General features: G+C 39.3%; 2 protein-coding genes and 1 pseudogene across 2 annotated transcripts; all 3 read right to left on the bottom strand.

Moving 5' to 3' along the window:
- Positions 1 to 1,414: 1,414 nt before the first annotated feature.
- LOC137596828 (extracellular calcium-sensing receptor-like) lies at positions 1,415 to 5,440 on the bottom strand. The gene is made up of 11 exons (XM_068317587.1): positions 5,145 to 5,440; positions 4,791 to 5,023; positions 4,556 to 4,638; positions 4,164 to 4,343; positions 3,874 to 4,062; positions 3,255 to 3,758; positions 2,899 to 3,108; positions 2,661 to 2,784; positions 2,369 to 2,562; positions 1,912 to 2,193; positions 1,415 to 1,837 (listed from the first exon to the last, which is right to left on the bottom strand). Exons 1-11 carry the CDS (start codon positions 5,438 to 5,440, stop codon positions 1,415 to 1,417), a joined length of 2,718 nt encoding a protein of 905 aa, XP_068173688.1.
- A 2,660-nt stretch (positions 5,441 to 8,100) lies between these two features.
- On the bottom strand, positions 8,101 to 16,021 carry LOC137596826 (extracellular calcium-sensing receptor-like). The gene is made up of 13 exons (XM_068317586.1): positions 15,912 to 16,021; positions 15,442 to 15,450; positions 13,739 to 13,908; positions 13,431 to 13,522; positions 12,930 to 13,109; positions 12,576 to 12,764; positions 12,235 to 12,464; positions 11,976 to 12,171; positions 11,594 to 11,803; positions 11,362 to 11,485; positions 11,017 to 11,210; positions 10,565 to 10,846; positions 8,101 to 8,535 (listed from the first exon to the last, which is right to left on the bottom strand). The coding sequence occupies exons 1-13, from the start codon at positions 16,019 to 16,021 to the stop codon at positions 8,101 to 8,103; spliced, it is 2,421 nt and encodes an 806-aa protein (XP_068173687.1).
- Positions 16,022 to 17,575: 1,554 nt separating this feature from the next.
- On the bottom strand, positions 17,576 to 25,447 carry LOC137596825 (extracellular calcium-sensing receptor-like; annotated as a pseudogene).
- Positions 25,448 to 25,703: the final 256 nt, after the last annotated feature.

The following is a 25,703-nucleotide window of genomic DNA, read 5'->3' as shown; positions in this document are numbered from 1 at the left end:
TTATTGTTCTTATCAAAAACCAGATGGATGTTGACGTTTTAGTGGTTTTAACTAATTTATTCAACGTTCTAACTGCTGCAAGGGTAAACTGGAGCAAAAGTGAAGCCCTTGCTGTTGATGAATGGCATGACAGCCTCCTGGTTCTTCCTCATAGCTTATGTTGGAAGACCGATGGTCTTAAATATCTCATTGTGTACCTTGGAAATGAGGCAACAACCAGGAAGAACTGGGAGGGCATCATTGATGAAATAGAAGGGAAACTTAAAAAATGGAAATGGTCGCTTCCTGGAACGTCTTACAGAGGTCGTGTCTTTGTAATCAACAACCTGTGGCACCGCATGGACCCTCCATCAGGTTTTTTAGCCCAGATTCAGACCAAACTTGTAAACTTCTTCTGGAATGGGCAAAACATTGGATGCCTCAGGGAGTGTTAATGTTTTTTTACCTGAAGTGTAAATCTTCAATTCTTTAGGCTGGGATGTCTTTAATTAATACAAGAAAAATGATAAATCAGCTCTTTTTGCACTTTATTTTTTAATTCTGAGGTTTGTGTGTTCTTCAATCTAACATAAAGGCTTGAAATGTATTTGCCTGGGTTGACTTTCATTTATGGTGAGGTAAAAGACCTAGCTGTGCACTCAGTTAAACATATCCTGAATTAAAAATTGAAAACTGAAAAAAAAATAAAGTTGGCCTGCCCTGTTGTAGTGGATGGTGAATTCTTTTGAAGGGATAGGTGTATGGATATATTTTTTACTCTGTTAAACTTAGAAACCTTGTGGTATCCATCCATCCATCCATCCATCCATCCATCCATCCATCCATCCATCCATCCATTTTCTTTCGCTTTGTCCGCCGCAGCGGGTCATGGGGAGCTGGCATAGGGCGTGAGGTGGGGAACACTCCGGGCATGACGCAAGTGTGCCCTGGAGCCACACACAAAGACAGACAAACATTCACACACACACTCCTACGGTCAATTTGGGACCGGCCATTAACCTGAAGTGCATAATTTTGGAGGTGGGAGGAAGGCGGAGAACCCGGACAGAACCCACGCAGACATGGGAGAACATAATGTAATGTAATCTAAGAAACATGATATGATATGATATAATATTATGGAGGATATAATATGATGTGATATATGATATATAATGATATGATATGATATATGATATGATATGTTATGATATGATATGATATGATATGATACGATATGTGATATGATGGGTTATTGGTTGGACAAACAAAATTAAAAAATAACAAGTCCCACAATTTACATTAGAGTAAATCTATTAAAGCTTTGATGCCTGAAAAGGAATCACATCTAAGGGAACTCAAACAGTATGCTAATATTGAACATACTTGAATAGAATTGAATAGTTTGAATAGAATGTGTACACTGACATTTTTGCTATTTGGCCATCAAGTGTTTCTTGGTGTTTCTTTCGGGCCTCAAAAGAATGATGAAACATTTAGGCACAAAAATACAGACCAGTAAACCATAGCTAGAGAACAGGATTGCAAATATTTCAACAGCTACAACATACTTGCCCGGAGAGCTAATGTAAGCAGGGATAAAAGCCACCCAGACAGCACAGAATATAAACATGCTGAAGGTGATCAGTTTGGCCTCATTGAAGTTGTCAGGGAGATTCCGAGCAAGGAACGCCAAAAGGAGACAGGTGCAAGCCAGCAGAACAATGTAACCAAGGAGTACAGAGAAGCCCACCACAGAGGCCATGGCACATTTCACGGTAACCTTTGACCCTTGGAAACTCAGATCATGTTCAGGCACTGGTGGGCTGAGGGACAGCCATATGGCACAGATGATAACCTGAGTAAAAATTAAATGTAATTCAAGTTATTTAATTCAACAGTTTACAGATTTTAAAAGCACCTTTGGATTACCTGTATAAAGGTGAGAATGAAGACACTTGCTCTCTGTTGTGCTGGACCAAACCATCTAATCAATGCTCCAGCACCAGGCCGAGCTGAACGGAAAGCTGCCAGAACAACTATGGTCTTCACCTGAAGACATGAAACACAAAGGACAAAGCTGATCCCAAAGGCTGCCTGCTGGAAGCGACAAGACCAGACTGATGGACGACCAATGAACACCAATGAGCACAGGAAGCAGAGCTTCAGTGAAAGAAGAAGCAAAAAGCTCAATTCTGAATTGTTGGCTCGAACCTGCAAATCAAAAATCATGGATAAAAGGGAACATGAAGAGCCAAATTGACATGCATATGTAATTAATATTTGGTTTGATGGTGCAGTAGTCTTCTTCACATGGAAAATTCTACATTGTATGTAACAGTATAATTTAAAGTTATACACTTTTGAATGTATTATTGTAGTTACCCACCATAGGTGTCTGACGATAATAAAGAAACACCACAAACACAATTGTTGTGACCACGTATCCAGAAACAGCAGCTGTAGTCAGAGTAATGCCCAAGGTTTCATTAAAGGCAAGGAAGTCCAGCTGACGAAGGATACAGGCAGTTTTGTCAACATTGGGCCAGAACTCTGATGGACAACGTTCACAGTGAAGGGAATCTGAAGGAGGAACAGGGGAGATGCAAAACAACAAATAAAAAAAGTGCAAGAATCTAGAGAAAATAACAGTATAACGTTTTGCTTTTGTAAAACCTTACCAGATTTATTGCTAATCTCCCCTTTAGCACATGGTATACAGTCAAAGCAGCATAGAGGTTCTCCTTTCCTGTTGGCCTTCCTGGTACCTGGAGGGCAGCTCTCACTACATACTGAAACTGGCACCTAAAAATTAAGCAAACTGTGTCCTCAAGGAAAAAGTAACTATTTTCATACTGAATGCCTTTAATAAGTACATTTGTCAATGATCTGAATCACTATCAATTTCTCATTCCAGACCTGATTGGATCCAGTATTCCACTGAATCGCTGACTCATTAAGGTTGAGATCAAACCCATTGACATGACCAACTAGAACAAGTTTCAGTAGACCCTCAGAAATGTTCTGCCAGTTGACAAGGTCATACTTTGCTTGTATATCAGCTCCTTGGAAGTAAAATACTTCACCCTTTGTTGTGGTGAACTTTAAGTTGTTGATGTGTTGCAACAGCTGAAAGCATAAATGGTTTCAACATCACTTACTGAAACTGGCAGAGCATGTCTGATAACATGTTTGTGACAACTGTAATTTAAAATATTGTGTTCAATTTTAAAAGCAAAGGTTATTCAGGGGAAGGCATTTAAAATACTGTATACCTCTTTAGGTTTGATGTGATTTGGAGATGAGCAAGGGGAGCTTCCATTTTTAGCGGGTCGATCTGTATTGGGGCAGTAGAGAAGGCTGTGAAGGGCGTGGGCTGCTGCATAAACAGCAAGATAGACATTATATGTCACCCTTAGCTGAGAAGTGTCAGTAAATGCAAGCTGCATTTCCTTCAGGGATTCTGCCCCACTGCAGGGTGAATGAGAACCACTTTGAATCAACTCTTTTGGAGGTGTTGAATCCGAAGAGGCGCGTGAAAGAAGAGATGTGACCTCAGGGCTGCAACCAAATTTGTTTTTCCAGAATTCTTTTAAGAATTCATTATCAGGTTGATGAGATGGGTTTAAACTTGTGAGATAGTCTTCAAATCCAGGTATAGGTGAGCTGCGAATGGCAACACCAAGAACACCATTTGCCACTTTTGACGAAACAACATTTTGGAGGAGATTACCACTTGTGCTCCAAGCCTCACTTGCTAGAAACTGTCTGTCAGTCACCTTTTGAAGGCAAGAACAACAAGTTAATGATGAATTCAGAAATATTTTTTAAAGAAACAATGTTTAGAATGAAATCTATCATCTGATTTTAATTTTCTTTATTTAGATAGCTCACATTTATATTGTCCAATTGTAGGAAGAGTTCCCTCACATCAGTATACCAGGAAAAGATCAAAATCACCTCTGCAGAGGAGGCCTGAATTTTTAGTGCAGCCCGTCTGGCATCACTCACAATGTTTTCTCTCTGGAGAGTCTCTACAAATGCCAGACACACACCCTTCCCCTGAGTTTCCTCCTGAAATATCTGACACACGTGCTAAATTAGCAATATTAGGTGAATTGAGTGAAGTGTTTTAATAATACAAAAAGTTATCAGGAATGTACATAAGAAGTAAAAAAAAAAACCTTTACTGCCACATGACCATAATTGTTGTTGGCTACTACTGCTCCAATCCAGGTCCAATTGAAGTGAATGACAAGTTGGGCCATGACTCGGGCTTGGTAAATATCACTAGGGATGGTTCTGAAGAAGTTGGGAAATTGTTTCCTGTCACTTAAACAGGGGCAGCTTGACAGGTAGCTAATCTGAAAGATAAGTAAATCATCAGGTAATTTCACTGAAACAAACTGTTTCTTTAACAAAACATGAGGATCATCCAGACATTTCTTATTGAAATCCAAACAGGAAATTTTAACTGTTTGTAGTATGGCCGCTCTGTTAAGAATGATTTATTTATTTATTTTTTTTACATTGAAGCATGTACAAGTACCAGTATAGTGTTTCAAATTAAACTCACTAAAGGGACAGAGAGCGGCTCCAAGATTCTGGAGAGTATCTGGCTTGTCACAGATGAGGCACCGCCGATGATTAAAGGAATACCTAATGGAGTGATAAAATATTAAATTAAGTTTAAAAAAAATGTCCAAGGAACAATACATCTTTTATTTTTTTTACATTTTTTTTTTGCAAGTTTGCATTTATTTTGGCATAACTATTTATATTGACAGTGTTACAGTTCTACAACAAATCACCTCGTCTTTCTTCAGTAAACCCAGCAAAAGAGCCTAGAGGGTCTGTTGATTTACATCTGGTACTATGTCCTCCAATCAGTGACAATGCTGCCTGTATAGCCCATGGCGGTCGGCCACAGCTATCAAAAATATGGTACCCAAGCTTCACACCTGGTAGCAACACGGTACTATTATTGATTTCTTCCACCGCAAACATCATAGCATATATATATTGCAATGGAGTATGTTCTAAACTGAGATGACAAAGAAATAGGGTGGAAAAAAATGATTATTTCATGAAATTCACCATTCCTAAGGTTTTTATTCTATATCTCAAATTTATTTTACAATAAATAAAACAAGAAAGAATTTTACCCAGTGCAAGCTTTGTAGTATGGCCGCTCTGTGAACTTATGATCCAACTCTGGTGGTTGGTAATGAAGAGAGAAGAGCCCACCTATCACTACATCTCCATTCTGGAACAGACCCTGGTTACTGGGAGAACCCCACCTAGAACAAGTCATTGTTTGAACACACTGCAATCCTGCCTGTAGCCCAGAATGTCTGCCCAGAAGAACCAAAAATAACAAGGATGGGGCTGAGGGGGCCCAGAGAATGGAGATCCAGTAGAACAAAGACATAGGTCCAGCTGCTGCTGATTCTTTGTGCATTAAGTTAGTTAGGTAGCTTGTTTCTAACCGGCAGTTCTTTCGAAAACTATAACTATAAGTACAATAAAAACAGTAAAATTTGATCAAATCCCTTCCATTGCAGTGGGAAATGGGTTATATCTAATTCTTAAGATATTTAGGTGTACAGTGAATGAGATCCTATAAATTCAAAATGCATATAATAATGTCTAAACTGGAGAGTGACCACCTCCTCTTCTGAAGAGCTGAACTGTTTGTCAGGGTATTTATAGTGTCTCATAAGGTCTTAAGTCATGTTGCAAACGTGTGAACACAATAACAAACACACTACCTAAAAACACGCCCCTGATGGAAAAACATGCTGATTAAATCAAATAATTATTGTTTACTGTAAAAAGGATATTTGATACACAAAAAAAGTCATTAAAACAAAATGGGTTCAGTCCAACAATACTGTAATATATTCAGGGCCTCTCACTGACACTCTTGTTGGTCACTGCATTTGGAAAAAAAAAACTACCTAATGATGTATTGTAACTGGTGTGATGAGGTTCAAATGTAATTGGTCATACAAATTAATTATTTTTTGGAAATTTCCGGCACTGATACAACTGTGGAAATATCAAGCAAAACATGTTATTCCTGGGGAAGCCCACTAGATGGAAGGCTGAGGACATGTGCAAGTGGCCATAATCCAAATTCAAGACGTCCCAAAACTTATACAGTGGATTTTTTTCCAGAATAATTTTTTTTGTGATTCAAATATGTGTTGATTTTAATCTTGATTGTCCTGCATGGGAAATGTTGTGTGCAGCATGGTAAAAAACTTATGTACTGTATATGTACTGTACATATGAATTTGGACACACACACACACACACACCTACACACACACACACACACACACACACACACACACACACACGCGCGCGCGCACACGCAAACACACACACACACAAATGAAGCAAAGTGTTACTTCAGTTCTTTCTTCATTTCTGTAGGTCATTCGAAGAAATTAAAGGAACTCGGTTGATAACACACTATTACCTGCACATCAGGGATTCTCCCTGAAACTTAAATTTCATTTTCAATTGACTTGTATTTTATGCAAAACCACTGCTCTCTTGTTTTGGTCTTTAGTTAAAATTACTTGGCAATAACCTGAAGAATTATGATTTGAGATTCCCCTCATGTTCCAAAGAAATATTAAAAATAAAAGAAGACAAGCGCTCTGTATGAAATTAAGAAATTCCAAATTCTAGCCACTGTTATGTTACACTGATTTGGGTTTTATCTGCAAACATGATTTCCTCATATATATCAATTCCAAATTAATTAATTAATTGTTAAGTGCGCTTTGTTAAAGATTAAGATTAAAGATTAAACTCAACTTTATTATTCTCCTACAGGGAAATTAGTTTTACACTCAGGCTATACATACAGTATATGTGTTAAACATGCATACAATGTTGTGTACAGGAACCTGAAACAAACACACAACACATTAGAGACCCGTAAGCATGTGATTAGTGTTTGGAGAGGCATAGTGATGGGCAGTGACTTTGCGGTGCGCCACAATTGAGCAAAAATTGAGCATATTGTTGAATCTTTCACAGCAATTTTAAGACAAAACAAGGCAGTCACAGACTGCAACATCCCACGACACCGCTGAATTCAAAATTTAACCCTGACTTACTTGCATAGGTCAAAGATCAAAGCTAGTGCTCTGATCTACTTTTATAGATCAAAGAACTAGCTTTGACTTATGGTCTTACTCACACTGGCCTCCTCCCTTGTCTTTCTATCTTATCCACTTCCTGAGTGTGCAAAGGTTGAAATTTGACCTTGACCTAGTTTTGTCAAGGTCAAGATCATTTTCATCCCCTTTACTACCCAAGTAATGTGGTTTTTGTTTCATCTTTCCATCTGCAACGGTTGCGAAGATATTTGGTGGACATACTAACAAATACATGGACGGACGAACGGACGAACACACAAACACTGACAATTATAGTGTCGCAGCTTTGAAGCGGCACATTCATGGCACACCCAAGAAACTGTTTCATTAACAAACTAACCAACCAACCAACCAACCAACCAACCAACCAACCAACCAACAGATAATAAATGAAGAAACAAACAAACACACAAACAAACAAAAGCCCACAAAATTTAGATTGGTTTGTTTATTAATATTAATGTTTTAAGTTATATAAGTATTGTTACATCATTAATTGTTGTACATTAACACCCTAAAAGAAGAGTGAAACAAAGACAAATGACAGCTGTAAGATACTATCAGATATCAGTCTAATGTTTGACATATACATAACCATATACCTAACCCATATGACTTTCTATTTTAATAACTGAGTGTCAATAGTAATAGTATTCAGGTGACTTATGTCAGATGTCAGTTGGTAAAACTGCTATTTCTGAATAGTGTGATATCCTGTCTGTCTGTCTGTCTGTCTGTCTGTCTGTCTGTCTGTCTGTCTGTCTGTCTGTCTGTCTGTCTGTCTGTCTGTCTGTCTGTCTGTCTGTCTGTCTGTCTGTCTGTCTGTCTGTCTGTCTGTCTGTCTGTCTATCTGTGTCATATATTCCTAATAATGCAATATCTTAAAATAACATTCAGGAGCTGTTCATCAGTTTTACTCTTTTTTCATCTCAGCGTGACCCATTTATTTTTGTCCCGACCTTCCCATTAAATGTTTCTTTGTGTTTTTCTCAGGCTGCAAAATAATGATGAAACATTTTGGAGCAAAGATACACAGCAGTAAACCATAACTGGATGCCAGGATTGCAAAAATCTCAACAGCAACTGCATATTTTCCAGGAGAGCTAACATAAGCAGGAACAAAAGCAACCCAGACAGCACAGAATATCAACATGCTGAAGGTGATCGTTTTGGCTTCATTGAAGTTGTCAGGGAGTTTCCGAGCAAGAAAGGCCAAAAGAAGACTGGTGCAAGCCAGCAGGCCAATGTAGCCCAGCACAAGACAAAAGCCCACCACAGAAACCATGGAACATTTCAGGGTGATCTGTAATCCTGGGATATCCAAGTCAGCTTGGGGTACTGGAGGGCTCAGAGATAGCCAAATAGCACAGATGATAACCTTGATGAAAAACACCATTATGCAGTGTTAGATCAAAAATGCAGCAACATTATAATGATTTGAAAAGTAACAGTAATGTCCCTTTAACTCTGTAACCAGTAGCTTGCATACAAAGCAGTTCAAAACACCCTTAACTTTTTTATATATATACAGTATGTATACTGATTCTGATCCTCGCAGGGAAATTAGTGGCACACTTTAGTTAGTTAAATATCATGCATATGTACGGGGCCTATGGGCCCTGAACACAAACACAGAGGGCCTGTACGCATGCAGGGGAGGTAGAGCGGTGGGCAGCTCCTTTGTGGTGCGCCTGTATGAGAACTTGTAAGGGGGACACACCTTGCTCAAGCACGCCTCGGCAGTGCTCAAGAGGTGAGCTGACACCTACTGGGTGGCAATAGCTCTGTCCACTAGGTCTTGGGTTGGAGACTGGAGGGTGGCTGGAAATAGACTCTTCTGCTGCCATGAATCCCTCATCACCTGCCCTTCTAGTAGGCAACTCAAACTAACAGACAAGTCAATTAAACTTAACTTTAATTTGGAGAATTTAAACATTTAAAACAAATCAAATAAAGTCATTAACTTTAAAGTGCATTTATATGCCCATATTTGTCAGAGTTATTTTTCCAAGCCAAGTCTGATCGATAGTGTGTTCACAATGTGGAGATCATATTTTACCATCTTTGTCCTCCAACTGTCATGTTTGTCAGTATGTGGATGGATGACTTGCACATATCCTGTGATTTTTTCAAGTATTCTATAACTATGGTGGTAGCTAAGAAATTACTTCTTCTGACCTAGGAAACCCCTACTTCACCTTGTTTCAAACAATGGCCTACAGACATGTTACGAACCATACACACGACTAACTGCCTATTTCCTGATCTCCCATTCCTTGTCTGACAGTGCTTGCTATGAATGCTAAAGAGATGTTGTTTTCTTTGGGTAATATAATAATTTTGAATACAACCTTCATTAAGCTACAATGAAAATGTAATATATATATATATATTTTTTTTCTTATTTATTTATTTTTTATTTTTTTGGGGGTGGGTGAGAGGCGAGTGGCGGTGGAGACGGGGTAGTTGTCCACTTTTCATTACTTGTTTTTTATGTTGTGGTAAGTGTAAAAGACTTTATAATTAATGTTATTTTTAAAAACATTTTAGTTGATATAGGCAATAATAATAATAATAATAATAATAATAATAATAATAATAAAATATAGTATTTTTCATCATTGCTCCATTATCAAATTCTTTTATATTTCATGGTATTTTAAAATGAGAAAATATTTTACATTTAGAACATTTACAATGCCAGTGGAAATTTGATCAAACTTTCGATCAATGCAGTTTAATACTTTTTGAAGAAGTAAGAATATTTTGTATTATGTACTGTCATGTATTTATTAATCCCTATAAATATTTTTTGGAATCACTTATTCTGTACAGGGTCATAAGGGGGCCTAAATTGACACTGGTGGAGAGGTGACACTGTTACTCACTACACCAATGTGCCTTCTCTTTAATGGTCATCTAAAGGGTTCTACAATTGCATACTATGCCATATGATGTGACATTATGGATGAGTAGAATATCTGAGTAATGCAGTATTTTTTGAAAGTCTGAAACTTCAGAAACACTACTGAAAAGGTCCAGCATCTTTTGAATAAACATTTAGATGGAACCATGTAAAATCAAGTTTTTCTAAGTAAGCTTTTGTGGTGGTGAGCCCGGAGTGTCCCCTGCTTCACGACCCAAGTCCTCTGGGATAGGGTTGCGACCCGCGACAGCAGAAGCAGCGGGTGCTGAAGTTACAGTATATTTAACATTGCATAAATTCAAATTAACTACATTTCTGACTACCAACGATTTGATCTTTTATCACTTAACATTGGTGTTTCATTTTTCTATATAAAGTTGAAAATCCTTTAAAATGAACCCCTCCTTTTAGAATTAAACTATTTTTGTTAAAATACTATTCAAGTTTGATCCTGCTGTTAAAAAGTGCATATGCAACTCACCTGTATACAGGTAAAAAGACATACACTCCCTCTCTGTTGTCCTGGGCCAAACCATTTCATCAAGGTTCCAGCACCAGGTCGAGCCGAGTGGAAAGCTGCCAGAACAACTATAGTCTTCACTTGAAGGCAGGAAACACAGAGGACAAAGCTGATCCCAAAAGCTGCCTGCTGGAAGCGACAAGACCAGACTGATGGACGACCAATGAACACCAATGAGCACAGGAAGCAGAGCTTCAGTGAAAGAAGAAGCAAAAAGCTCAATTCCGAATTGTTGGCTCGCACCTTAAAATAAAAATCACATTAAAAATACTGTGACAACCAGAAATTGATTCATTCACGTTATTTTTACCAGATATCTAGGATTGCTTTTGGCTGAGGAAATATACCATAACAGCTACAGTACGAAGTATTAAAAAAAAAGTGTTCTATGTTGCAGTAACCTTGCCTCTCACCATAGGTGTCTGACGATAGCAAAGAAACACCACAAATACAGCTGTTGTAACCACAACACCAGACACAGCAACTGTAGTCAGAGTAATGCCCAAGGTTTCGTTAAAGGAGAGGAAGTCTAGCTGACGAGGAATACAGGCAGTTTGGTCAAAATTGGACCAGAACTCAGTAGGACAATGCTCACAGTTGAGGGAATCTGTGAGAGGAAGTAAGAAAAAAAATCTTGGGAATAATGGTCATGAACTTGAAGCTTCATGCAAGCTTCATATTGAAAGGGTGTGTGCTATTGGTGCTGTATAACTGGCAACAATAGTTCCATGTTTATACTCATGGAGTAATGTCCTCACCATTTTTACTGCTAATCTCACCCTTAGCACATGGGATGCAGTCAAAGCAGCATAGAGGTTCGCCTTTCCTGTTGGCCTTCCGGGTACCTGGTGGGCAGCTCTCACTACATACTGAAACTGGAACCTAAACAAGCAAAATAATACTCTGATGTACATAATATATGGTAAATCATTCAGAAAACTTTAATTCAATGCACATTTTGGTTAATAAATATTCCTCCTTTTTAACTACCTCATGAGACCCAGTGCTCCACTGAATAGCTGACTCATTTATATGAAGGTCTAGGCCATCTGCGCGACCAATCAAAACAATTCTGAGTGACCCTTGAGAGTTTTGCTGCCAGTTGACGAGATCATATTTTGCAGGAATGTCAGCACCTCGAAAATATAGCAATTCACCCTGTGGTGTGGTGAAGTTCACTTTGTTCAAATGCTGCAACACCTGAAAGTACAATACTTTGAAATAGTAAACACATCATTTAAAATGAATTGTAAATACTGGTGTATTTGTTGCACATTAGATTTTTCTATCAGTCTCCTTCAAATATTCAAACACTGGTTGTGAAACTCTAAAAGGCATTTCAAAAAAGTTGAAATAAATGTTGAATGTTCACCTCCACAGGTTTGATGTGTTTTGGCGAGTCGCAAGTGGAGCTGTTGCTTCCAGAAGACACTTCTTTAGTGGGGCAGGAAAGAAGGCTGTGAAGGGCATGGGCTGCTGCATAGACAGCAAGGTAGACATTATATGTCACCCTTAGCTGAGTGGTGTCAGTAAATGAAAGCTGCATTCCCTTCAGAGTTTCTGCCCCACTACAGGTTGGAATCAACTCTTCTGGAGTTGCTGAATCTAAAGAGGACCCTGAAGACAGAGACGTTACCTCAGGAATACAACCAAACTTGTTTTTCCAGAATTCTTTTAAGAATTCATTATCAGGTCGATGAGATGGGTTTAAACTTGTGAGATAGTCTTCAAATCCAGGTATAGGTGAGCTGCGAATGGCAACACCAAGAACACCATTTGCCACTTTAGACGTGGCAACATTTTGGAGAAGATTTCCACTTGTGCTCCAAGCCTCACTTGCTAGAAACTGTCTGTCAGTCACCTTGAACGAGCAAAACAACACACAAGATCATCATATTTGACAGTGTGATTGTCAAATATGAAAATGTTTAATTTATAAATTCAAAAGACTATTCAATTCATTTTTACTTACATTTAGATTTTCTAAATGAAGAAACAATTCCCTCACATCAGTATACCAGGAAAAGATCAAAATCACCCTTGCAGAGGAGGCCTGAATTTTTAGTGCAGCCCGTCTGGCATCACTCACAATGTTTTCTCTCTGGAGAGTCTCTACGAATGCCAGACACACACCCTTCCCCTGAGTTTCCTCCTGAAATATCTGACACACACAGTTGAATGGAGCAACAACATTTGATTACGTTGAGTATTAAAAGTAAAGCAAATATTCAAACTTTACAGTAGTTTAAATTACTTTCATAGATGCCAACATTATGCATGCATTAAATAAAATTCTCCATACAAGTAGATCAAGAAATGGACACACCTTTACTGCCACATGGCCATAATCATTGTTTGCTATCACTGCTCCTATCCAAGTCCAATTGTAACGAATGGCAATATGTGCAATAGCTTTGGCTTGATAAATGTCACTGGGCATGGTTCTGAAGAAGGTTGGAAATTGGCGCCTGTCACTTAAACAGGGGCAGCTGGCAGTATAACTCATCTAACATACAGAGAGAAAACATCCAGAGATATTCTGGAATCAGGCTTTCCTTTTCTATCTCAATCATAAATTATTGTGATGTTTTCTCGTGCAATGACGTTTTTGTTATGAGAACAATAGAATACCTTGAATTATAAAAAATGGCATGGCACAAAATATAGACAGATGCTGCTTTTTGTCAATATTAATTAATAATTCTTAATCTATAGTTAATTCAAAGTAAAAATCAAATGTTAACATATTGAATAAAATAGTGAGTAACAATCTATTTTTTAATAGTAATTTTAAACAATAACAAATAAAATAACTGAGGGTACGCACTAGAGGTACAGACAAAGGCCCCAGGATTCTGCAAAGTATCTTAGCCGCCACTGACGAAGATCCACCAATGACCAAAGGAACAGAAGGATCACCTGATAACATCACATTAAATAAAAATAATACTTCCTTCTGTTTCACTTTCTGTTTTGAATACATGTCATACTTTTTTATTGTCAATTGTCATTGACACATGATGATACACATTAGTTCTCTGCAAAGCTTTTAATGCTTAGTACCTTTCTTTGCTCTTCTTCCCTCATTGTAATTATTAGAGTAGTCTGGCAGGGCTGTTGTATTACAGTTGGTACTGTCTCCTCCGACCACTGATAGTACTGCCTGCATAGCCCAAGAGGGCAAAGCACAGCTATCATGAATGTGGTAGCCCAGTTTCACATCTGGCAGCAATGCTGTACTATTATTTATCTCCTCAATTGCAAACACCATAGCATACACATACTGCAAAGGGAGATTTTCTAATCTGAAAACAAAGGAAAGAAAGAACAAAAAAGAGGTTAAAATAAGAAAGCAGTTGTGGAGCTTCTAACTCTAGTTTTAAGGCAATCTTTTTGTGTTATAACATAATACAATAATTTTGACAATGGAAAGATGTCCATTCCAAAAAATGCAGCTTTTTTATCTATAAGAATGGGAAAGATGAGGCCAGTTTTTGCAACAAATGCAGGATACATATCCATGTCATAACAATTAAACATTAAATATTCAATTTTAAACAATGCAGTATTCAATTTTTTACCCAGTACAAGGTTTATTGTATGGTGGCTGAGTGAAGTTGTGAGCTGTCACTGGAGGCTTGTAATGAAGACTGAACAATCCGCCAATTACCACATCTCCATCCTCGTACAGACCCTGGTCGCTCAGTCTGCCCCACCGAGAACAAAACACTGTCTGCACCACCTGCAATCCAACCTTGAGCCCCATTTGTTTCCCCACAAGCCCCATAAGAAGCAAGGGTAGGGCTGAGGAGGACCATAGAGTATAAAACCATGAGAACAAAGACATGGATTTATGTGTTGCAGACACTTTAAATATGTGCGTTATACCCAGTTAGATAACTGCTCATTGGCACATTATATACTGAGAACACAAACAACAAATATTTAACTACTGGAAAAAAACAAAACAAAACAAAAAAATATTCAGTTCAATTCTTGCCAGAAGTGGAGAAAGTGAATATTTGAGACTGAAGACTTTCCGTTGTGAAGTCAAATAATTCCAGTGATAAAATGGATGCTGTAACAGATACAGTTGACAGATAACAAGGTGTGTAATGTGTGACACTGTCCCCTCCCGCCTTGCACAATCAAGTTCTTGTTTTGGATATTTATAACTGCTGATAATCCCATGGAGGAGTGTGTGTGTGTGTGTGTGTGTGTGTGTGTGTGTGTGTGTGTGTGTGTGTGTGTGTGTGTGTGTGTGTGTGTGTGTGTGTGTGTGTGTGTGTGTGTGTGTGGGTGTGTGTGTGTGCGCGCGCGTTCGTGCGTGCGTGCGTGTGTGTCTGTGGGTGGGTGTGTAGGTGAGTGTTTGGTTGGTGGGGATCTGGGGGTGGGACCACACATCCACCTCTGCACATATGCAGATAATTCAGAGAAATTTAGACTTTTACATTTTGACACACATATCTCTTTGCACATCTTGTTGTGAGTTCTTTTTTTTTTTTAAATTTTGCATCATTGTTGCTGTCATGACAGCAAAAGTAATTCCAACCTAAATGAAAGGGATAGTGACACACAAGAAAGACAATGCCTTGGTATATTCATTTGTCAATATCACTCACAGGAGATGAAATAAGACAACAGATGTAAAACTATGGACACATGCAAGAAATGTGACCGAAAGGAGTCGGTAGAAATACTGGCTTATGTCTATTCTACTTCCCCAATTCTTTGGTGTATTCTAATTGTGTTTGGATACATTTGATTCACATTTGCCTTTTGACATGCAGTCATGGAAGATGAAATAAAGTATCTCATCCTTATAATCTTAAACTTACCCTCTCTGCCTGTAGAAAAGGGAACACTATCAAAGAAACATGATACACCTGGAAAAGGAAACAATACGAAACAATACACTGCAGACACCAGTGTTTTTTTTAAACCTTAGTGTGTGTGTAGTGTGTCATTTATGGTGTATTTTGTCGCCTTGCTTGGCCAAAACAAAAAGAAGAAGATCTGCTTAATCAGCGAACTTACAGATATGGCCTTACCTCAAGCTCATTCACAGCCCACACTTGTAGCTCTTGCCATTGACAAGAAAACCAATTTGGTCAACTGGAAAGGTAAAAGAGCCTTAAACATCACCCATTGGCTGGATCTCCTCATTGATCCATTTTGCTTGAGAAAATATCTGCTACTCAAAAGGAACAACTGGCGTAGTTTAAAGAAAAATGGTCTCCATTTATTAGACCTTGAAATATAAATCTATGACATTCTCTTGTCTGTCAGTGTATGCCTCCACTCTTACACATCTGAGATGATTCTGAACATATTTTGACCGTCTTTGCTCATGATCTGATCACTAAATTGTGTCTTTTGTGCCACCTCATAGTTGAAGGATGGATCTGGGGTCACCATGGTTGAGTGCATACGCTCGGGGACCCCTTTCCCTCTTAGCCTCTGGGTTTGCTCTCTGGATCTCCGGGGCCTGCCTGGCTCTGGCGCCTATCCCGGGCGGCTATTGTATCTCTTGTCTCGCCTTTTGGGCCCTGGGGGTGCTGAGTTCATTTGATCTCCCCGGGGATCTCGGGGTGACTCTCATCTGGGATACTCTGGCTGGCATTTGGGGTGTGGGGTGGGTTGACCCTCCTGTTGCTCCCTTCTCTGCTCTGCTCCACCTCGTCTTTCCTCTCCTTTCTGCCCACCCCTTCCCGTCTCTCATCAACACTGGGGGGCCTGGAGGTCCTCCGCTTCCTGGGGGTCGGCTGGAGGGCTGGGTGTTCCCTTTTGAGGTGGGGGGTGGGGTAAGGGGAGTATGGGGGTGATGCTCCGGCCCACCGACTCATTGGGGGCGGGTACATGGCCCTGCTTTGGCTTGAGGTGGCAGCCACGGTAGGCGTGGACATGCAGCCCGGATTTTGCTGCCTCTGACACCCTGGGTGTGGGCTTGGCCGATCACCATGTGTTGGGGTCTGGCTCCTTACTCCATGCCTCCTGGGCGCCCTGGCTGTAGAATCTGCAATCTCCTCTTGGTCCCTAGGTCTACGTGGTTCTCTGCGCCCCCCGTGGCTCTTCGGGTGATGACTTCTGGATGCTCCTGGCTACTCGGGGGTGGGGGTGCTCTGCTAGCCTGGTCCTGCTGGGTTCTGGTAGCCTCTCTGGGCTTTGGTTTTCGTCACATATGCATGTTGGTTCAGGGCTTACCAGGTTCTGTCGAGTCCAATTGTTGAGAACTGTTGGGCCCCGTCAGACTGTGATGAGTCTCTTTACAGACATCACATTCTCATGCCCTCTGCCTTCCTTCTGCACTGTTGTCCTCTGATGGCCTATTCAATACTGTTAGGACCTTCACTAATCTGGTATTTTATAATATTAGGTGTTAAGGTGTAAGTTGTTAGAAATAATGAAACAGCTCAAGTCTTTTCCACTCGCACTGCCTGTCTGTCCACTACCCTGTTTGTGTTTTCTGTCTCTGTTTCCCTATTAACACCTGAAGGTGAAGCACTTCCCTCTCAGGCTTACGATAGGAACCTCTAATAAAGATTGATAACTTAGTTCCCAAAGAGGGCAGGTGATGGTCCAAGTGATGGCGCCCAATTGAGCAGCTTGTAAGTGGACGGTGCCTTGCTTAAGGGTACCTCAGCAGTGGACGGGAGGTGTACTGACACCTCCCACAGTCAGCTCACGTTCTGAGGATGTCTGGATGGAGCAGGAATCGATCTGCCAATTTCCAGGCAATGTCTGGTCATAAGATGTCCGCTCTACTGCTGAGCCACTGCCGCCCAACTGATATGCAAGCTTTATTATCTCTCCAGAATAACTATAATGGAAGTTAAATGAATGTGCCAGTAATAATATTATGAAATATTGATTTCATCATATTTATCATAATGAATGATCATTATTTAAGTGATAAGAACAGACTTTATTTATCATCATAAAAACACATGCATGATACAGAGCTAAGAAAACCTATCTGCCCATCACGTGTTTCTTGGTGTTTCTTTCAGGTCTCCAAAGAATTATGAAACATTTTGGGGTGAAAATGCAGAGAAGTAAACCATAGCTAGAGGCCAGGATTGCAAATATTTCCACAGCTACAACATATTTCTCTGGAGAGCTAGCGTAAGCAGGGACAAATGTCACCCAGACAGCACAGAATATCAGCATGCTGAAGGTGATCAGTTTAGCCTCGTTGAAGTTGTCGGGGAGTTTCCTTGCAAGAAAGGCCAAAAGGAGGCAGGTACAGGCCAGCAGGCCAATGTACCCAAGGACCAGAGAAAATCCCAGCACAGACGCCATTACACACATCAATGTGACCTTTGACCCTTCTAACCCCACATCACGTTCAGGTACTGGTGGACTGAGGGACAGCCATAGAGTACAGATGATAACCTAAAGACAAAGTCAATGGATTTCAGTGTTTTAATTCAATATTGTTGTTAAAATAATGAATGCAATAACAGATTGTTGTTTTAATTTAAAAAGCAAATCATTCGTACCTGTATAGAGCTAAAAAGAAAGACACTTCCTCTCTGTATGCCTGGACCAAACCACTTCATCAATCTTCCAGCACCAGGCTGAGCTGAGCGGAAAACAGCAAGAACTACTAGTGTTTTGACAAGGAGACAGGAAATACAAAGGACAAAGCTGATCCCAAAAGCTGCCTGCTGAAACCGACATGACCAGACTGATGGACGACCAATGAACACCAGTGAGCACAGAAAGCAGAGCTTCAGTGAAAGAAGAAGCAAAAAGCTCAGTTCTGAATTGTTGGCTCGAACCTGTAAACCAGATTAAACAAAATAATTTGCAATTTCAATGCCTTTTGAGGATACACTGAAAGAGAAAAAAATTGAGCAGAGAAATTTCAAATACACACCATGATTTTACCACAGGTGTCTGACGATAGTAAAGGAATACCACAAACATGGCAAACAACTAAGAATTCTTGACTGTGTCCTTAAAATCAGTTTATTTCCAATAATATTTGCACACTTAAAATATAATAATTTTGGAGGATACGCTTAAAAAGAAAAAATGAACACAAAACAATCTCCTTCATGTTTTTACCATTGGTGTTTAACAATAGTAAAGAAACACTACAAACACAGCTGTTGTCACTACGGTTCCAGATACAGCAGCTGTAGTCAGGGTAATACCCAAGGTTTCATTAAAGGAGAGGAAGTCCAGCTGGCGAGGAATACAGGCATTCATTCATTCATCTTCCAACCCGCTTAATCCGCTAACGCAGGTCGCGGGGTAGCCAGTGCCTATCCTGGCAGTCTCAGGGCGTGAGGCAGGGGACACTCCAGGCACTACGCCAGTGTACCGCGTAGCCACATAGAAACAAACAAGCAGGCACACACACTCACTCCTATGGTCAATTTGGGACCAGCCAATCAACCTGAAGCGCATGCTTTTGGAGGTGGGAGGAAGCCGGAGAACCTGGAGAGAACCCACGCAGACACGGGGAGAGCATGCGAGCTCCGCACAGAGCTGGACTCGAACCCGAGTCCGCCGTGTTGTGAGGCAGCAGTGCTAACCACTGCGCCACCGTGCCGCCCGGAATACAGGCAGTTTTCTCAAAATTGGACCAGAACTCAACAGGACAACTCTGACAGTGAATAGAACCTGGAAATGTTAAGAAATAGAAGATGGAAAAATAAATCCAAACAAGAATAAGATGTTAGAATTAATGACAGTGATTTCCTTACCAGTTTTATTGTTAATATACCCTTCTGCACATGGGACACAGCAGCATAGAGGTTCTCCTTCCCTGTTGGCCCTCCTGGTACCTGGAGGGCAGCTCTCAGTGCACACTGAAATTGGCACCTGAATAATAAGACATTCAAAGTTTCAAGTGATGTATTCTTGTGAACTGAGTTATTATAAACTAGTTGATCAGTCTACCTGATTGAATCCAGTACTCCACTGGATAGCCGCCTCGTTAATGTGAAGGTATAAACCATCTACATGACCAATTAAATTCAGTTTAAGATTTCCTTCAGGGGCGGTCTGCCAGTTGACAATGTCATACTTTACTGGGATGTCAGAACCTTTGAAATTAAATATATCGCCTTGAGGAGTAGTGATGGTCTCTTTGTTCAAATGATGCAGCAGCTGAAAGAATAAAAAGGTGAAAAATCTCTATTAAAACAAATCTGAAAATGTATATTCATCAACTATCACTCTGACAGAGACATGTACATTTGAATTAACCTCTATGGGGGTGATATGTTTTGGAGAGGAGCAGGTAGAAATGTTTCCAGGAGTCTGGTCTGTTTCAGGGCAGGAGAGAAGGCTGTGAAGGGAATGGGCTGCAGCATAAACAGCAAGGTAGACATTATATTCAGCCCTTAGATGAGATGTATCAATAAAGGGAATTTGCACTCCCTTCAAAGACTCTGTCCCATTGCAGGATGGTAGCACTTTCTGAAATGACCCCTTAGGAGGAGATAAAAAAGACATATTTGGAAGAGAGACTGATTTAGTTTTAAGGGATGGAAAAAAATATGAAAAGAGGAGTATTACATGTGATTGGTTAGCTCCAGAACTGCATCCAAACTGTTTTTCCCAGAATTCTCTTAAGAATTTATCATCAGGTCGAAGAACTGGGCACAAACGTCTGAGATAATTTTGAAATCCAGGTATTGTTGAACTTTTAATGGCCACACCAAGAACACCTTTTGCCACTTGAGAGATGGCAAGATCTTTGAGTAGATCATCACTTGTGCTCCAAGATTCACTTGCCAGAAACTGTCTGTCAGTCACCTAGAGTTAAGCAATAGAAAAAAAATAACAGCTGAAATTAAAAAAAAGGTTTTTTTTCTGAAGAAAAATCTGTATATACATGGTGAATGGTAACTGCTATTGTCCTTAAACGTGTCACTGTTATTTTCCTCACATTTCTCACGGCCAGCTCCATAAATACTTCTCGTATTAATGTATACCAGCAAAATACGATAATTACTCTCACAGTTGAAGTTTGAATTCTGAGTGCTACTCGTTTGACATCACTCAGAATAGTTTGTGTACTGACAGTCTCAATGAAGTCCAAACACGCAGTTTTTCCCTTGATCTCCTCCTGAAATACCTGAGATATAAAAAGCAGTATACAGTGTGTGTGTGTGTGTGTGTGTGTATAATATACACACACACACACTGTACATATACTTTATAAATATACTGTATATATGATTTGCAAATAATTGATTCATGTTAAATTTACTAAAAAAGCACATGCCTGTATTGCAGATTGGCCATAGTCGTTGCTTGCAATTATTGCTCCCATTCAAGTCCAGTTGTAGTGAGTGGCCAGTTGTGCCATGACCCTGGCTTGGTAAATGTCACTGGGGATCGTTCTGAAGAAGTTAGGGAATTTTGTCCTGTCACTAAGACAGGGGCAGGTAGCTAGATAGCTGATCTGATGGAGAGAGTTATAATTATAAAACATTATGTAAAAGAAAAAGACGAGTTAAATTTTGAAGTAAAATACAAATGATTTACATAAACTATTAACCTTTACCAACAAACAAACAAACAAAAAAGAAGAGAAAAAAACAGATGTGTATTCCAGAGGTCATGAAACAATTGGCATAGAAACAGGCCATAAGATACTGGACAATGTTATACTTGATGTAGATGAAGCACCACCAATCAGCAATGGAATGGGCTGATCACCTGCTGCATAACAATGAACAATATTTTCTACCACTGTTCACTGATATGATAACATGTATGTAAAAGGTATTTGCTAGTGAATGTCATACCATCTGTTTCTCCAGAGTGCTCATCATCTTCACATTTATTACAGTCTTGCAACCTGCAGCCTTGTGAGTCTCCTCCAACAAGTGACAGTGCACTTTGAAGAGCCCAGGGGTATCGTCCACAGCTATCTAGTATACGGTAGCCCAGCTTTACTCCTGGCAGCAGGGTGCTGTTACGATTGATTTCTTCCACCGCGAATGCCATAGCATATGCAGTTTTTAATGACCCTGGTTCAAAACTCAGACAATGGATATGGAAAGAATGTTAATTAAATCATAAAGCAGTGATGAATCAATCAATCAATCAATCAATCAATCAATCAATCAATCAGTCAATCAGTGTACTGATTAATGTACTGTATGGTGGGAAAATCTGAATTATTTATTTCTTTAAAATGTATTTCCCTGTTTCTATTTTCCATTCCATGTTGAAATTGTGTTAATCCTATATTTAAAGTTTCAAACAATGACATTGTTATATACAATAAAAATCTTTGTTAACATTTTTTAACTTCAGTAGATAGACAATTTTGAGGGTTATTTTTTTTTAAATTATTTATTTCAACAGAAATATAAGCATTTTTAAGTTTGTTCGTGTAGCACAATAATTTGCAAGATTAAATTATTTTCAACAAAATTATCAGGAATTATCTTGTCAACATCATCATAAAATAGGAAACAAAGACAAAACTAACAGACTATACATTTAATATTAGTGATGTAGTGATTATATTTACCCAGTGCATGGATCATGAAGTGGTCGCTTGGTGAAATCTTGCTGCAAAGCTGAAGGTGTGGACCGAAGAGGAAAAAGTCCACCAATAATCACATCACCATTCAGGGAAAGACTGTTCTTGCTCCATGCACTCCACCAGAAACATCGCACAGACTGAACAACCCCCAACCCCATTTGAGTGCTAAGGACACCAAGAAGGAGAATAGGGAAGGCTGATTGGGGGTCATTAGATCAAGAACCAGAAGAGAAATTAAAGAAAAATTGATTAAACATTTTTGTACAATAATTTTTTTTAAATTTAATTTTTAATTTTATATACTGGTTTGATCCCCGAAGGGAAATTAAGAACGCACACTCTAGCTACTGATTACAAACGCATGCATACATATACGTATATTTGTGAGTACAGGCCCCTGTATCACACACACACACACACATAGGGGCCTGTGGGCATGCAGGGGAGGTAGAGTGGCAGGCAGCTCCTTCTTGGTGCGCCTCAAATGAGCAATTTTGTAAAGGGGACGGCACCTTGCTCAAGGGTGCCTCGGCAGTGCTCCAGAGATGAGCTGACACCTCCCACTGTCAGCTCACCTCCGGGTATTTTGGGGGGGGCGGGAGCGGGAATCGAACCGCCGATCTTAAATCATAGGACGACCTGCTCTACCGCCCGCTTTACCACTGAGCCACTGCCGCCCAAAACTGAGCCACTGCCGCCCAAAACTGAGCCACTGCCGCCCTAAACACATAAAATAACAATATATATTGACAGGTGCAATGAGTTCATCAAACAAAATTGAAAGCACAACTTTTCATCTGCCTGCATAAAATTCAGACAACAATGTAAGGTACATCACAGAAAGCCTGTAATAGATTCTGCAACCAAAGATATATCCCTTAAATTGAAATACAGTACAAATGACTCTTCAGGGTTACCCGTAAAAAACACATCGTGAACAAACAGTTTCATTTGACTGCAGAGTTCCAATCAAATATAAGTCTACAAATGCAATCTATACACAGATTGCTTGTTTTAGCATGTCGAGGTCGCTCCATACAAGTGAAACACTGATATTACGGGTATATTAGGTGTGAAGACATGTGATCATAATTAGTAAAACAGATTACATCAGCAGCCCACAGGCCAAAATTAGACAGACAGATGGTGATAGTGAAAAATATGAATGATGTTTGGAGTGGCATATGGACATTATGAGTCCTAATGATTCAACACTCTGATGTTAGTGGAATGACCCATGCTAAATGACATGATGCATTAAACAACTAAAAGACAATGAAATGATTTTTTAAATCATCTTATCTTACTAGCACTGGTTGAGCTACAGAATAGTTACAATATTGATGAATTTTTAGCTTATCTCATAATACTTTTACTACCCTCTAGAGAAGTCTGAATTTACAGCATGCAATGGTTACAATACAAGAAAGAAAATAATGATATTGACAAAGTATCTTAGTGATAAATCAAATAAGAAATAAAAAATACAGGTAATCCTCAACATGCGAACACTCCATTTACAAACACTCAGATATAAATAAACACACACTACCATGTCCACCTATTGTGCTGCAATTCCCCTTTCTGCCACAAGCCCCACCGAGGAGCACCACAACCCCTCCTCATCAACCCCTCCTGTTGTTTTTTTGTTGTTGTTGTCCCTGTGAGCATCTCAACGTGTAATGGTTTGTACTAGGGATGAGCGAGTACACCACTATCTGTATCTGTATCTGTTCAACCAACTAGATTATCTGTATCCGTATCTGTACTCAGAATTGGCAGGGATTAAACAGGAAGTGGGTGTGGTTTACCGGAAATGGGTGGGGCTTAAATCACTACATTATTTTAAGTCTAACATTGATATGGATTGATCACAAATTGCTATATTTATTGTTTAGTTTAAAACTATTTACAGAACAGCCTCAACATTGAGATTCAAATCAATGTTTTTGATCACAAAAGTAAGAGAACTATTTACAGAACAAGTTTTTTATGGAACTGAGTCAGAACATGAATATTCTTAAGTCTATGAATGACTATTTATCGAAGAGCCTCAGAATTGAGATTCAACGTGTAGCGGTTTTGATCACAATAGTAAAGGAACTATATATAGAACGAGTAAACACAAAATACATTAATTAAGTGCATGCAATAGGATATTATCAACTATGCATGAACAAGAATTGTCATACTTAAGAAAACTTTTAATTTTTTTCTTCTTTTTCAGTTTAATTTTTTTTAATAATCACACTGTTTTTTGTTTTTTTTTCCAATTATTTATTTTTAGCACCTAATGTTCTTGGCACTTTTTTTTCACATTAAGTTAAACAATGTTGATTGCGGTGAGTGAGTGTGAGTGTGTGTGTGTGTGTGTATGCGCACTATGTCTCAGTTAAAATATTTATAAAGTATAGAATTAAAAATTTGAACAGAGTTTAGAACAAACAAAAAAAAAGACGAGTGGAGGAGGTGGTTAAATGCACGCGTATGTGCAACAAAAAAACAACAATAAGAAAGTTCACCAGGTAACCAAACACCGAAATGGAGGCAAGCTGAAGAAAACCTAAGAAGAAAGACATGAGGAACAGTAAAGCCACCAACAGAGAGATCAGTAATTGTCTGTGTGTGCCGGAGAGTGGGACAGGGACAAACTCTGCTCTGACTGCAGTCTGTAGGGAAGGGCGGGAAGTATGTGTGACTGGCCAATCACAGAGCGTGAAAACAGTCCGGATGATTTTCCTATCCTATTAACGGGTTTTATTCGTATCGTACTCGTATTCATCAAAAATGCGTTATCCGTACCGGATACTTGTATGAAACGAGTATCCGGCTCAACCCTAGTTCGTACTTTAGATACTTTACTGATCATGTATGATAAAGCAAAGGCTAGTGAAGATATTAATAGTGGTGACGATCTCTCTATTGATAACTCTGACTGACAATAATACTCCCCTCCTCCTCTTCCTTCATTCTAAATGTGAATGACTTGCTAAATGCTACAGTAACGTGAAGTGGATTGTCAAAATCTGACTCTGGTTGTTGGTGGAAGCACTTAATACTGGTCGAGAGTTCCTTGAAGTGTTTTCTTCTTTTCCTCAAGGAATGATAAATGATTAAATTTATCATTATATATATTTGCTCCTTATCATTAAAAGATAAGGAGAAAATATATAAAAGTTTGTATTTTGTCCTGCTATTGTTTCTAATAAATCTGAGGGAACAGTACTGTCACTGTTCGGTGTTACTGCTCTGCCATGCTGGGGTGTGGCAGGAACAGAGGCCGAACTTTTGGGCGGAGTCTCCTCTCCACACCTGTCCTTCATCTCAACTCCTGGACTTGATCAGGTTGATTAGCCTGAGGCTTTTTACGCCTGACTCTCTTGTGGTTCTTTGCCAGGTTGTTTTTGTACCCTTGCCTGCATATCTAGTTTTTTGAACTTTGGGAGTTTTCTTGTGTGTCTTGGATTTCTGCTTTATGGATTAAAATATGAATGAAAGCCTCTCCTTGAGTGCTCTGCATTTGAGTCCTAATCCTATCCTTGACAAAGCACTTTGTATTTAGAGAAGTAATGGAATTTA

Source organism: Antennarius striatus, chromosome 6, assembly GCF_040054535.1.
Source record: "Antennarius striatus isolate MH-2024 chromosome 6, ASM4005453v1, whole genome shotgun sequence".
NCBI lineage: Eukaryota > Metazoa > Chordata > Actinopteri > Lophiiformes > Antennariidae > Antennarius > Antennarius striatus.
The sequence above is the reverse complement of the archived record's forward strand: the minus strand, read 5'-3'. Positions and strand labels throughout refer to the sequence as shown.